The sequence below is a fragment of the Ctenopharyngodon idella genome, chromosome 5 (genome assembly GCF_019924925.1).
Source record: "Ctenopharyngodon idella isolate HZGC_01 chromosome 5, HZGC01, whole genome shotgun sequence".
Taxonomy (NCBI): Eukaryota; Metazoa; Chordata; class Actinopteri; order Cypriniformes; family Xenocyprididae; genus Ctenopharyngodon; species Ctenopharyngodon idella.
In genome coordinates, this window is record NC_067224.1 from 21,568,149 (window position 1) to 21,581,783 (window position 13,635).

The window sequence follows — 13,635 nt, forward strand, 5'->3', positions numbered from 1 at the left end:
CTGCCCTCTAATGGTCAAACACTGAAAAATGAGCAGGTGCTTCCGCATCCCATAAAATAAGAGTAGATATTAGATGTTAAGATTTGTACCTTTTGCAATGTACCACACATATTTTGTGGATCAACTTTTATATTATTTTATACTTTTATATTGTTAATTTTTGAATTTTTAAAATAAGCTACAAAGTGCTCAGTTAACTGCAAATCATCTACACAAGAAAATCACGAGCTATTTAAATTGGGATATTTAGAAAAGAAAAATGTCAAGAGCTGTAAAACCAAATGCATATAATGCTTGTACAAATGTGACAGCTATCTGATAATAGCTACAGATGTAGGTCGATGGAGAGGTAGAAGACCGAATTGGAGTCTGGGATTATTACATGGGATTAATGAGGATCTGCTGTTCCCTCAGGCACTTCTCCACCTCAATACAGATCAACTCCCCTGACTGTGCAAAGTTTCATCAGCAGCATCTCCCTGAACAGATGACTCAACGATGTGCACATCACAAGAACGCCCAGATATCTTGGTTATCTTTATCATAATGTGTGCAATGATGATTTGTGTTGTTTTTGTTGTTGTTTTTCAAACATGGCACTACACTTTGTTGACTGTTCAGTTCACAATGCTAAGGTATTTTTCTAGTGGTCTGGTTGGTCCAGTGGTTCAAATTTCAAAGTTCGAATTTTTACTTGCCCTGCCAAAAAAAGTAATAATAAAAATAGTTATTGTGTTTGACCCATGCAACCTTAATAAATAAGGTTATGACACCAAATTTAACAATTCTTGATTCCAATTTTGATACCACAGCAAAAACTACTAACCTAATATAAATTTAAAATATTATTGAGGACAAGTCAGTAAAAAATAAGAACAAATAATCAAATTATATGCAATAGCACAAATAAATACAATAGAACAAACATACAAATGAAATAAACATCGTTTTTCAGGTAGGTCTAACAGTAGTTTTTAGGTACACAAATTGAATAAAGTAATCAAATGTAAAATAACTCTGCATATTCTGCACTGTATAAATTAGATTGCTCCTTATTGAAGTTACAAAAGTTGTTCAATCAAGAGCAGTGAGTGATTTTTTATTTGCCCTTCATTGTTTAACATTAAAAACAGACAACAGTAGGAATATTAGGCTGGTAAGACCTAATGCCCGGCTCAAATATAGTTACGTGTGTTTTATACCTCAACTGTTTATGTTCATTTAAGACATAACTACATTTACTAGGACATTAGCCAAGATGGGCATTTTGACATAATTTTGTGTAAATTTGTCCATTTAAGTGCAAGAAGATGTGAAAGAGAACTCAATGTAGTATTAGCACACAACGTCTCACAGCGTGCAAGTACCGTATCGAGTTCTCTTTCGCGTCCTCTTGCGCTTGAACATTTAAATTGGCAATGCTTAAAAACAAACGCTAAACTTTAGTGACGATGAAGCACTGTCCCGAGTGTCATTTGTGTCCTTATTGTCGAGCCCTGCAGTGTTGTATGAAACTTTTAGGAGCTGTGATTTTTGCATAATTATTATTATCATGAGTAGAATCTACTGTCATATTTATAACTAAGGTCCATTTTTTCTTTTACCAAAAATAGGTTAACTATAGTTCTATACTATCTACAAGAAAGTCTGGCTACAATTTGGTCTAAAGTAAATGTCTAATGAAAAGGGGGAAGTTGAGAAAAACAGCTCAAACAGGAACCATGTGGGCAGAGGAAGGCCATTTAGAAAGTAAAATTTAAAGCCAAAAGGTTACCTTTAAAGTCTAACAGACACTCAATAAATTTTTCTTAATGACATTTACGTCTGGCAAACTGTGCCTTCAATACTGAGAAATGAAAGTGCAGCAGGTAAATTGAATTAAATAATAGAGACAGAAACAGACATGGAAAGAACAGAGTGACATTTAGGCCAATGATTAAGAAATCAATAACTGAAATAAATCATCTTACTATGACAGTGTGTAAAAACACTCTGCTGTAGTGTATGAAAAACAAAAAGGTAATATGTAAAAATGTTTTATTTTTATTTTTTTACAAAAAGACAAATGCAGAAATATTCATAGTATTTTGTTTATTTTTTGAATATTCATGATTTATCAGAATTGCACAATTGCAATGGGGTTTAGTCTAAAGCAATTTTTTTTCATGCTATTCACTACCATTAAATATGAATCATGAATCAATATGAATCTTACACTGTACCTTTACCTGCAGTAAACCACACATATAAATGATATATTTCCTGAGAAAAATTTTTTATTAAATAAAACTATTTTATAAAAGATTTAAAATTTAACATCCGAAGGGCTTGCCACACAGGATACGATGGATCGACCTATTGTAAGAGAACTAAATAGGACATCTTCAGTGGTATTTCTGGGTTAGTCTTCTCCTCCACAAATCATCTTCAGGCATTCACCGTAGCTGCCAGACACATCAGACTGAAATGAAGGAGAGCAAAGTCACCCACAGTCATAATCACTAAGACAATCAGGACAGACTGTACCACAACATCAGATACAAGAACAAGTCATCACCAATGACTTTCATTTGCATGAAATATAGTATCACAAACAAGAGGACAACAGTGACACAGATGGGTGAAGAGTCTTGTGGTCATTGTCAGACATGAGGAACAGATTGTTCAAATTCTGCACTTGTTCATGTGCTTGTGAACATTTCTAGTTACAATATATCATTAATGAATTTTAGGATCTCTTGAGAGCAAGATTAAACAAATAAACCTGAGGATCAGGAGGTCAGGTATTACTGGGCTCAAGCATAATTCAAAGAAAGATGGCAGATGACCTGAACCTGTGCTAAAGTATTTATATCAGCCTACATTTATTTCCTTGTAGAGTGAAGACTGATAGAGCTTCTTGTATTCAGCTCTGATGTCCAGCATGTCGATCTCTCCACGGCTGACCATTACTCTGGTCAAAGTGGTTTCATCTGTACCTGCTCCCTGCAGGTTCACAAATAGTATAAAACAGTCCTAATTTTAATACAAACATCAGTGTTGAACAAACACAATGATTGAAATTTTTTTTGCTGTACCTTCATGCTTTTGTAGAGTTTTTCAGCAAAGTATGCAGGAGTACTCATTACACACTTTACTATAAGAAATAAGTATTTGATTAAAAAGATGTAGACGTAAAAACACGTATCAAATATTATAATATACTTATTGTGTATGTGCATTCAGAATTCATTAAAAATATACCAATAGCAACCAGCAGCTCCTCCAGGTTTCCAGACATTTCCTTCTCGATGCTCTTCTGCAAAGTCTTGCCACTGATGTTTTTATATTCCAATATTGCTGCAACAGAACATGTCAAGTTATATTTAAAACACACCTGCAATTTCAGCATATGAAACACTTGTGTTTATACGGATGATTATGTTGGTACTTTGTCTCAGGTGAGGGATGCTCCTTTTACAGAGGATCTCAATGAACTTGGCCTCATCAGTTCCCAGTTTTTTCTCGCCCGCATTATAGAGGGCCTATGGAGAAAACAGAGAACAGATACTCGCATCTAATCATAGAAAACATAATCTTCGACGCTGCTATAGATGATCAAGTTTTGGCTTGCTGTCCATCATGGTGGGCCTAATTATAGAAACAAGGACAAAACTGTGAGAGATTGAGGTATGTAGTTGTTTATATATCTTATTATTGTAACTAGCAAATTAAATGAAGACTTTTTGATATACAAAGCCTGCCTTGAGAAATGCAAGATTCAGCACAAAATGTATTATATTTTTATGCCACAGACTTTTTTAGCCAATGATATTCTAATGAAAAAGTATTCTGAAATAATGAATTCAGTTCAGGGTGATCTGTTACCATATAGAAAGGGATTTCTGAGATTTCTGTACCTTTGCATCCTCTCTAGCCTGGTCTGCATTCACATTGGTGCTCTCGTCCCTCGCTCCCTTACAATAACAGACAAATGAAATATCTTTAATTTCCAGAGTATCAACTGCATTCCTTAGAATAAACTGCTATACATGTGTATTTAATCACCTCGGCAAGCAAAAGGATGGCTTTGCCAAAATCTCTCGAAACTTCGGTCTTTAGGCTCTGTATCAGTGTTTTCTTAGTTTCTATAGGGCAAACGGGAAGAGAAGCAATTATAACAACTTTTTGTAACTTACATATTTTGTTACTACAATAGATTCCTCATCTCACCCTCAGAATATGCTGCAGACAGCTCCTTGATTTGTTTATTTGTCCGTGAGGAAAGAATTTCTATCAGGATACTGTTGTCCGTTCCAGCCCCCTGGAAAACAATTCATGAATGTATTAGGAAAACAATGAAAAATATCCACAAACATTGGTAAACAACATGCAAAATATGTTCACATAGATATAGCTAGAACATGTCTCAGATTATTGCTAAAATATATATTTAAAAAACTAGGAAATATAGTACTTACTTTCATTGCTTTGTTTAGCCATTTAGCATCATTGACTGCAGGAGGTCTTGCGAGCGCAACAAGCACCTTTTCAAAGTTCCCCTGGGTGTCGCCTTTCAAGTCATTAACAAGAATCTAGACAAACAAATTTAAAAGATTTTCATTATATAACTGCACACACATACAATTAAGTATGAGCAAGAGGACACAGATTTACCCTCTTTGTGGTTTCTTGGTATGCCTTTGAAATAGCCTGCTTTTGACTGCTGCTCCTGTGGGTCAGTATCTCTATCAACGTCTTCTCAGTTGTACCTGGTAAGTGATAACTCACATAACTTATTCATTCTCAAAAATATACAAAGAGATTGCAACAACAAGACTACAAGACCCTAAATATATCATGTAGGGGAGAGTGGGGTAAGATGAGCCAGTGGGTAAGTTGATCCACCCCCCTGTATCTTGGCAACCGTACCATTCTATTGTCATGTGATCATATATTTTAGAACCACCTATCATTTCTGCCAGACTGTGAAAAGGAGAAGCACATGGGAGGAGTGGAAGTCGCTTATTTACTTTAAAAACTGTTTTTGGCTTGTCAAAGTAAAATTTTAACATAACAGATGTAATGGCTGTTTCATCAAAGCAAATTTGTCTAGGTCTAAAACTATTTATGATGCACATTGGTGATTTAGCAACGTATAAAACCATGCAAGTAATTTAGCTAAATGTTATTCTGAATTGGTAAGCTAGCTAGCTTTTCCTAAAATGTCAGATATGGGGCAAAGTGAGCCAAATGCTGTGGGGTAAATTGAGCCAGCGTTTTAACTTACCCCACCATAAGGCACTGAATTTAAGTTAAATCTGAATTATAAACTGGTGTCATTTCAAAGTAATATTACGCAACTGGTTTAGTTTATCTTTATTTTCGAGTTTATTTGATAGTAATAGTGTACAAGTACACCAAATCCTTCTCTGATACGAACCAGAGGATGTTTAATCATATATTTCTTTCCACCTGTAGTTCCTAATGGCCTAACATGGTCAACATTGCAGAAAAACTACCATGTCAAGAACCTTTTGACTAAAATGTTGATTAGTTGCAGTGACATTTATTCATTCTTATTTAGTTTTTATTTAATTTTACTCAACAAACTCTCTGTTTAGTCTGTTTATGGGAAGGTTACAACTTTGATGTTCAACATATTGTTTCAGAAATGCAAACAATTAAAGATACTGAAATTTCAACTTCATTTGGTTGGTTTTATGTTGTTTAATTTAGCTTTGAAAAAAGAAATATTTGTAAAATATTTTTACAAAGAATATTTGTAAAAGGAAATTTGATTATTAAATTAATTTTTAAAATAGGTACATTATCTTTAAAATTTCACATGGGTTTGATTCAGATTCAGTTAGATGGTCAGTTTACACCCACCTACTGACTCGGCTCAACTTACCCCTAACCTGGGGTAAATTGAGCCAGAGGAACACTTTTTTTATAAGAAGCCATATTTTTAGAACCCTTTGTCATAGATATATTCTGATCATTTTAAATGATATGAAACATCCTGAAATTACTTTAAATACTTTCATTGTACTTCTGCCTCATTTTCCCTTATCTTGAGGACCACATAAGTAAAAAATGGCTCATCTTACTCCACTCTCCCCTACACATAATGAATGAACATATTACGTACAGTATATAATGCACTTCAGGTATGTATATTATGTACCTATGCCTTCAATTGCTTTGCGGAGAGCTGCAACATCTTCATTGACATTAAAGTTAGCCTTGGCTTTAATGGTACCCCTCTCCCCTGGCTGAAGAAGGAGTAATCAATCAAATAATCCGTCCATCAGTCCATCCATCCACCAATTGATTAATAATAAATAAATAATTACAACAATGTTTAAAAGTGTGACAACTAGCCCCCGTGTTTTATATATATATATATATATATATATATATATATATATATGAAACAAAAAGAACTAAATTAAAGTTATTTGTTTGTTTTACCGCTGCTGTGAATGAAGCGGGAGCAGCATTCGCAACACTTTGCAATTCTTCCTGCAACATAAGAAATTAAATTCAAAATCATACTTAAACATCACCTTCAGAGATGAGTGAATCAAGCTTTAAGATTTTACTTACCCACAAGTCTCCCATTTTTGGATTCTTGGATTCTAGTGTGATAAAAAAAAAAAATCCTATTTACAGTACAGAATCCATTAGACTACATTATTTATTTATTTTATTTTATTTTTTTTCACATTTTTTAAATAGGCCACATAAAAAGCAAGGGTAAACGACTTCCCTTCAGAAATAGATCTTAAAGACTTTACAGAAAACTAAGCTTTGATAAAAACTCGTAGCCTATTTTCATGATTTCCGAGTCAGAAATTCTGACTGACTGAAGCAATCACATGAACGCACTTCTCTATCTTGATCTGCTTGCTTGGCATCGATTGTATCGAATGCTGAATCTGATGTGAAGTTATGTTAATCAAAATCAAATCAAGATTTAGCTTTGGAAATGTTTCCTGCGTTTCTGTCCTCTTTTTATTCAGTTTGCACTTACCTTTGCGGTACAAATCTACACAACGTGGCCCCCTGACTAGTTTAACTTCTTTTCACCTGCTTCCTCAGGGCGTGAGTGACATGATGTCATCGTTCACGAAAGACATTACTGAGCCTCTCCCTTCGTGAATATCCAACGAACTACTATGAATTTATCAATCAAAAGAATTATTTTTTTTTTTTCAGTCAAAAGAAAAATTGCACTTTATTTCCTTGTTATTTTGTAGTGATTTAACACCCATCAAGGCCAAATTAGCATTTAACACACAATACATCCAAAACCCGCTAAAATGATTGCTTTTAGTGTTACATAACTATCATGTGGGGCCAAGATTTCTGACACTGCACAAACTCAAGTCTCCTTTTTAATAATAATAATAAAATATGGATAAATTAAATTATAATGGTAGATTAAATAATCATGCATTAGGAATGGGTTTATTAATTTATTTTATTGCCAAAAAGGCACAAACAGGCATCATGTTGATTATTTCACCCATATGATAGCACCAAAAACAGATGTCTGATAAACTTTCTCTGGTTTTATAGACACTCACTTAGACACTTACAGTATTAAAACAAACAAACATGAAACTCGTTTAAAACAAACAAACAATTTTGTTGTGTTCTAAAATAATATATTCTTCAGCATTTCAATCTTATAATCCAGTCTGTTAATTCACTCTGCTGATTCACATAATGAATGAAGGACATATTATGTAATATTACTGTATGTAGACCAAAAGAATTAATAAATGCATACAATAAACATAACATTTTAATTTCTAATTATAATATTCATGATTTATCAGCAACATTTTAATTGGTGTTTATTCTAAATCATAGAAAGTCATGCCTGAGGGGCCATTCACCACCAAAAAGTCTTAACAGTTTTGACCGAGACAAAAACCAAAGGTATGTTTTAAATATGAATCTTTAATCAATATGAATCTCACTCTGTAACTTTTAGCTGCACTAAACTATACATGATGAAATTATATATTATGATATAAATGATATATTTCCCTCATGAAACTATTTTATAAAGCATCCTGAGAACTTGTAACCAGGTTTTGTAAACAGGTTAGTCTTCTCCTCCACAAATCATCTTCAGGCATTCACCGTAGCTGCCAGACACATCAGACTGAAATGAAGGAGAGCAAAGTCACGCACAGTCATAATCACTAAGACAATCAGGACAGACTGTACCACAACATCAGATACAAGAACAAGTCATCACCAATGACTTTCATTTGCATGAAATATAGTATCACAAACAAGAGGACAACAGTGACACAGATGGGTGAAGAGTCTTGTGGTCATTGTCAGACATGAGGAACAGATTGTTCAAATCCTGCACTTGTTCATGTGCTTGTGAATATTTCTAGTTACAATATATCATTAATGAATTTTAGGATCTCTTGAGAGCAAGATTAAACAAATAAACCTGAGGATCAGGAGGTCAGGTATTACTGGGCTCAAGCATAACTCAAAGAAAGATGGCAGATGACCTGAACCTGTGCTAAAGTATTTATATCAGCCTACATTTATTTCCTTGTAGAGTGAAGACTGATAGAGCTTCTTGTATTCAGCTCTGATGTCCAGCATGTCGATCTCTCCACGGCTGACCATTACTCTGGTCAAAGTGGTTTCATCTGTACCTGCTCCCTGCAGGTTCACAAATAGTATAAAACAGTCCTATTTTTAATACAAACATCAGTGTTGAACAAACACAATGATTGAAATTTTTTTTGCTGTACCTTCATGCTTTTGTAGAGTTTTTCAGCAAAGTATGCAGGAGTACTCATTACACACTTTACTATAAGAAATAAGTGTATTTGAAAATATAGAATATAACACACACACACACAAATATATATATATATCATATATATATATCATATACATATATATATATATCATATCATATCATATCAATATCTATATCTATATAATACATACAGTGCTCAGCGTAAATGAGTACACCCCCTTTGAAAAGTAACATTTTAAACAATATCTCAATGAACACAAAAACAATTTTCAAAATGTTGACAAGACTAAGTTTAATATAACATCTTTTTAACTTATAACATGAATGTAAGGTTAATAATATAACTTAGATTACACATTTTTCAGTTCTACTCAAATTAGGGTGATGCAAAAATGAGTACACCCCACAACAAAAACTACTACATCTAGTACTTTGTATGACCTCCATGATTTTTAATGACAGCACCAAGTCTTCTAGGCATGGAATGAACAAGTTGGCGACATTTTGCAACATCTATCTTTTTCCATTCTTTAAGAATGACCTCCAGAGACTGGATACTGGATGGAGAGTGATGCTAAACTTGTCTCTTCAGAATTCCCCATAGGTGTTTGATTGGGTTCAGATCAGGAGCCACTGAATCACTTTCACCCTGTTCTTCTTCAGAAATCCAACAGTGGCCTTAGATGTGCATTTAGGATCATTGTCATGTTGGAAAAGTGCACGACGACCAAGGGCACGGAGTGATGGTAGCATCTTCTCTTTCAGTATAGAGCAGTACATCTGTGAATTCATGATGCCATCAATGAAATGCAGCTCCCCGACACCAGCAGCACTCATGCAGCCCCACATAAGGACACTGGACCACCATGTTTCACTGTAGGCACCATGCATTTTTCTTTGTATTTCTCACCTTTGCGACACCATACAGTTTTGAAGCCATAAGTTCCAAAAACATTTATCTTGGTCTCATCACTCCAGGGTATAGAGTCCCAGTAGTCTTCATCTTTGTCAGCATGGGCCCTGGCAAACTCTAGGCGGGCTTTTTTGTGCCTGGGCTTTAGGAGGGGCTTCTTTCGTGGACGGCACCCATGCATGCCATTCCTCTGCAGTGTACGCCGTATTGTGTCACGGGAAATTGTCACCCCAGTTTGGCTTTCTACTTCTTTAGATAACTGCAGTGAACTTGCATGCCGATTTTCTTCAACCCTTCTCATCAGAAGACGCTCCTGTCGAGGTGTTAACTTCCGTGGACGACCTGGACGTCTCTGTGATATGGTTGCACTTCCATCTTTTTTACATTTTTGTACCACTTTTGCTACAGTATTCTGACTGATAAGTAAAGCTTTGCTGATCTTCTTGTAGCCTTCACCTTTCTGGTGTAAAGAAATGATTTTCTTTCTCAGGTCTTGTGACATTTCTCTTCCATGTGGTGCCATTGCTGACAGCATGAAATGGGAAGGGGTTTTAACACCCTTTTATAGTCAACTGTCTGCTGGACACCTGTGTAATGAATAATTAGACTCACCTGTGGTTCAATTCTTGCTAAATTAGACATTTGTAGTCTAAAATTTAGCTTTGCTCCAGAGACTTTCAGTGGGGTGTACTCATTTTTGCATCACCCTAATTTGAGTAAAATTGAAAATTTTGTTCTCTAAGTTATATTATTAACCTTACTTTCGTGTTATAAGTTAAACAGATGTTATATAAAACTTAGTCTTGTCAACATTTTGGAAATTGTTTTTGTGTTCATTGAGATGTTGTTTAAAATGTTACTTTTCAAAGGGGGTGTACTCATTTACGCTGAGCACTGTGTGTGTAAATATATATATATATATATATATATATATATATATACTTATTGTGTATTTGCATTAAAATTAGAAATATACCAATAGCAACCAGCAGCTCCTCCAGGCTTCCAGAAATTTCCTTCTCGATGCTCTTCTGCAAAGTCTTGCCACTGATGTTTTTATATTCCAATATTGCTGCAAAAGGACATGTCAAGTTATATTTAAAACACACCTGCAATTTCAGTTCCTATATGAAACGCTTGTGTTTATACAGATGATTATGTTGATTACTTTGTCTCAGGTGAGGGATGCTCCTTTTACAGAGGATCTCAATGAACTTGGACTCATCAGTTCCCAGTTTTTTCTCGCCCGCATTATAGAGGGCCTATGGAGAAAACAGAGAACAGATACTCACATCTAATCATAGAAAACATAATCTTCAACATCTTCAACAGCTGTCCATCATGGTGGGACTAATTATATAAAAGTGGAAACTTTTCTGAGATTTCTGTACCTTTGCATCCTCTCTAGCCTGGTCTGCATTCACATTGGTGCTCTCGTCCCTCGCCCCCTTACAATGAGAGACAAATGAAATATCTTTAATTTCCAGAGTATCAATTGCATTCATTAGAATAAACTGCTATACATGTGTATTTAATCACCTCAGCAAGCAAAAGGATGGCTTTGCCAAAATCTCTCGAAACTTCGGTCTTTAGGCTCTGTATCAGTGTTTTCTTTGTTTCTATAGCGCAACGGGAAGAGAAGCAATTATAACAACTTTTTGTAACTTACTTGTTACTACAATAGATTCCTCATCTCACCCTCAGAATATGCTGCAGACAGCTCCTTGATTTGTTTATTTGTCCGTGAGGAAAGAATTTCTATCAGGATACTGTTGTCCGTTCCAGCCCCCTGGAAAACAATTCATGAATGTATTAGGAAAACAATGAAAAATATCCACAAACATTACATTCAATATGCTCACATAAACAGCTGAAGTTTGCCTTAAAACACTGTACAGGGAGAAAATAAAAAATAAGTATTCACAAAGGAAAATTAGGAAATATAATTTACTTTGATTGCTTCGATTAACCATTTAGCATCATTGACTGCAGGAGGTCTTGCGAGTGCAACAAGCACTTCTTCTAACTTGCCCTGAGTGTCGCCTTTCAAGTCATTAACAAGAATCTAGACAAACAACATTTTTTAAGAATTACAAGACTTGCAAAATTTTCATGTGCACACAAAAACACACATACATATGTGCAAGAAGACAGATTTTACCCTCTTTGTGGTTTCTTGGTATGCCTTTGAAATAGCCTGCTTTTGACTGCTGCTCCTGTGGGTCAGTATCTCTATCAACGTTTTCTCAGTTGTACCTGTTAAGTAAAATTGGTGATGTTTATACATACATACATACATACATCTGTTACAAAGGTAAAGTAACAATGTTGACAGTATGTATCAGAAGTGACAGTAACAGAGTTGACAAACAATACTGTAAAGAAATCTGTTTTTAGAATATACTGTACTATGTAGATTATGTACCTATGCCTTCAATTGCTTTACAAAGAGCTGCAACATCTTCACTGACGTTGAAGTTAGCTTTAGCTTTAATGGTACCCCTCTCTCCTGGCTGAAGAAGAAGAAGACAAAAATCTAAATGCTTCTGGGTACTGGAGGCTATAGTTGTCACATATGTAAGTTGTAACAAATTCTATATCTTAGTAACTGTTTTGTGTCAAAAGTCCACTTATAGGTACATTTTTAATTGTTTGTATTAATACATTGCCTTTAAAATACAGACCTGCCCTGATAAATATTTTGTGGAACCCAAAGTGTGACAACTAGCACTGGTAAAACATAAATGAATTTCATATGAAATGATATATACAACCAAGAATATCTAAAACAAGTTTATTTACCACTGCGGTGAAAGAAGAGGAAGCATTCGCAAAGCTCTCTAAGTCATCCTGCAATACAAGAAATTAAATCTCAACAAATTTGTAATCAGCAATATTCTATGCTGCAAAAGTATACTGTACTTACCCACAAGTCTGCCATTTTTGATTGGGAAGATTCTATAAACAAACATTTTCATAATTCAAATCTTTTCATCGATTAGCAGATACACAGTCAAGCAATACGCATGTACAAGTATCCATTTCATTCACATTTGCTTTTCTCTCTTTCACTTTCTTTTTAACTAAACAAAAAAGGAAAGGTAACGACTGAATTAGGTTTTAAAATCTCAGCAATAAACAAGTTTTGACAAAGGCTGTCATATTATGACTGAACCCTGACTAACGGCAGCGATTAGTTTGAAGAACTTTTCTTTTAACATCGTGGGGCATATGGGTTGCATATCCAAAGCATGTGCTCTATTAATTAAACCAACATTTAGCATTAGTGCAACTTACAGTTTTTGTATACTTAGAAATCGTCTTTGCTCTTACCTTCGTAATACAAAGTATTAAACAACGTGGCCCTCTGTCTGGTTTAACGTCTCCTGTTCTCCTCACCTGTTTTCTAAGGGCGTGAGAGACATGATGTCATGGTCTCCAAAGATATGCATTCTTACTGAGCCTCTCCCTTCGTGAGTAACATGCGGTTATGAATTTTACACATAATTCAAAAGGCAAAAAAATATTTTATTTTGTTCTCAAAAAGCCAATAACATTTAAAATGCATTCAAAACTATTTTATTACCACTAAAATGACATATATATATATATATATACACTACCAGTCAAAAGTTTGGAAACATTACTATTTTTAACGTTTTTGAGCGAAGTCTCTTATGCTCATTAAGGCTGCATTTATTTCATAATAAATACAGAAAAAACAATAATATTGTGAAATATTATTACAATTTAAAATTATGGTTTTCTATTTTAATATACTTTAAAATATAATTTATTTCCGTGATGCAAAGCTGATGCAAAGCAGCATCATTACTCCAGTCTTCAGTGTCACATGATCATTCAGAAATCATTGTAATATGCTGATTTATTATCAATGTTGGAAACAGTTGTGCTGCTTAATATTATTTTATAA

The 13,635-nt window shown here is 34.5% G+C and overlaps 2 protein-coding genes across 3 annotated transcripts; both read right to left on the reverse strand.

Moving 5' to 3' along the window:
* Positions 1-2,074: 2,074 nt before the first annotated feature.
* On the reverse strand, positions 2,075-7,127 carry LOC127513591 (annexin A3-like). Of its 2 annotated transcripts, none has more exons than XM_051895500.1 (14): positions 7,019-7,127; positions 6,592-6,623; positions 6,457-6,507; positions 6,170-6,257; positions 4,657-4,751; positions 4,461-4,574; positions 4,213-4,303; positions 4,048-4,127; positions 3,900-3,956; positions 3,431-3,524; positions 3,244-3,339; positions 3,078-3,136; positions 2,863-2,985; positions 2,075-2,461 (listed from the first exon to the last, which is right to left on the reverse strand). In XM_051895500.1, the coding sequence occupies exons 2-14, from the start codon at positions 6,604-6,606 to the stop codon at positions 2,402-2,404; spliced, it is 1,023 nt and encodes a 340-aa protein (XP_051751460.1). In that variant the 5' UTR covers positions 6,607-6,623; positions 7,019-7,127; the 3' UTR covers positions 2,075-2,401. The 2 variants fall into 2 exon arrangements, with proteins under 2 accessions (XP_051751460.1, XP_051751461.1); XM_051895501.1 differs by having other exon boundaries at positions 6,592-6,647; positions 7,019-7,076.
* Positions 7,128-7,450: 323 nt separating this feature from the next.
* Positions 7,451-13,134, reverse strand: LOC127513592 (annexin A3-like). Its single transcript, XM_051895503.1, has 14 exons — positions 13,035-13,134; positions 12,628-12,659; positions 12,504-12,551; positions 12,127-12,214; positions 11,863-11,957; positions 11,653-11,766; positions 11,400-11,490; positions 11,241-11,320; positions 11,093-11,149; positions 10,870-10,963; positions 10,678-10,773; positions 8,778-8,836; positions 8,563-8,685; positions 7,451-8,161 (listed from the first exon to the last, which is right to left on the reverse strand). Exons 2-14 carry the CDS (start codon positions 12,640-12,642, stop codon positions 8,102-8,104), a joined length of 1,020 nt encoding a protein of 339 aa, XP_051751463.1. The 5' UTR covers positions 12,643-12,659; positions 13,035-13,134; the 3' UTR covers positions 7,451-8,101.
* Between the last annotated feature and the right edge of the window lie 501 nt (positions 13,135-13,635).

Coding starts and splice junctions, on each gene's coding strand:
- LOC127513591 (XM_051895500.1), bottom strand. Junction 3,957..4,047: donor CCATCCTTTTGCTTGCCGAG/GTGATTAAATAC, acceptor TGTTATTGTAAG/GGAGCGAGGGACGAGAGCAC. Junction 3,525..3,899: donor AGGCTAGAGAGGATGCAAAG/GTACAGAAATCT, acceptor TTTTCTCCATAG/GCCCTCTATAATGCGGGCGA.
- LOC127513592 (XM_051895503.1), bottom strand. Junction 11,958..12,126: donor TAAAGCAATTGAAGGCATAG/GTACATAATCTA, acceptor TTTACTTAACAG/GTACAACTGAGAAAACGTTG. Junction 8,162..8,562: donor CACTCTACAAGGAAATAAAT/GTAGGCTGATAT, acceptor CCTTCATTTCAG/TCTGATGTGTCTGGCAGCTA.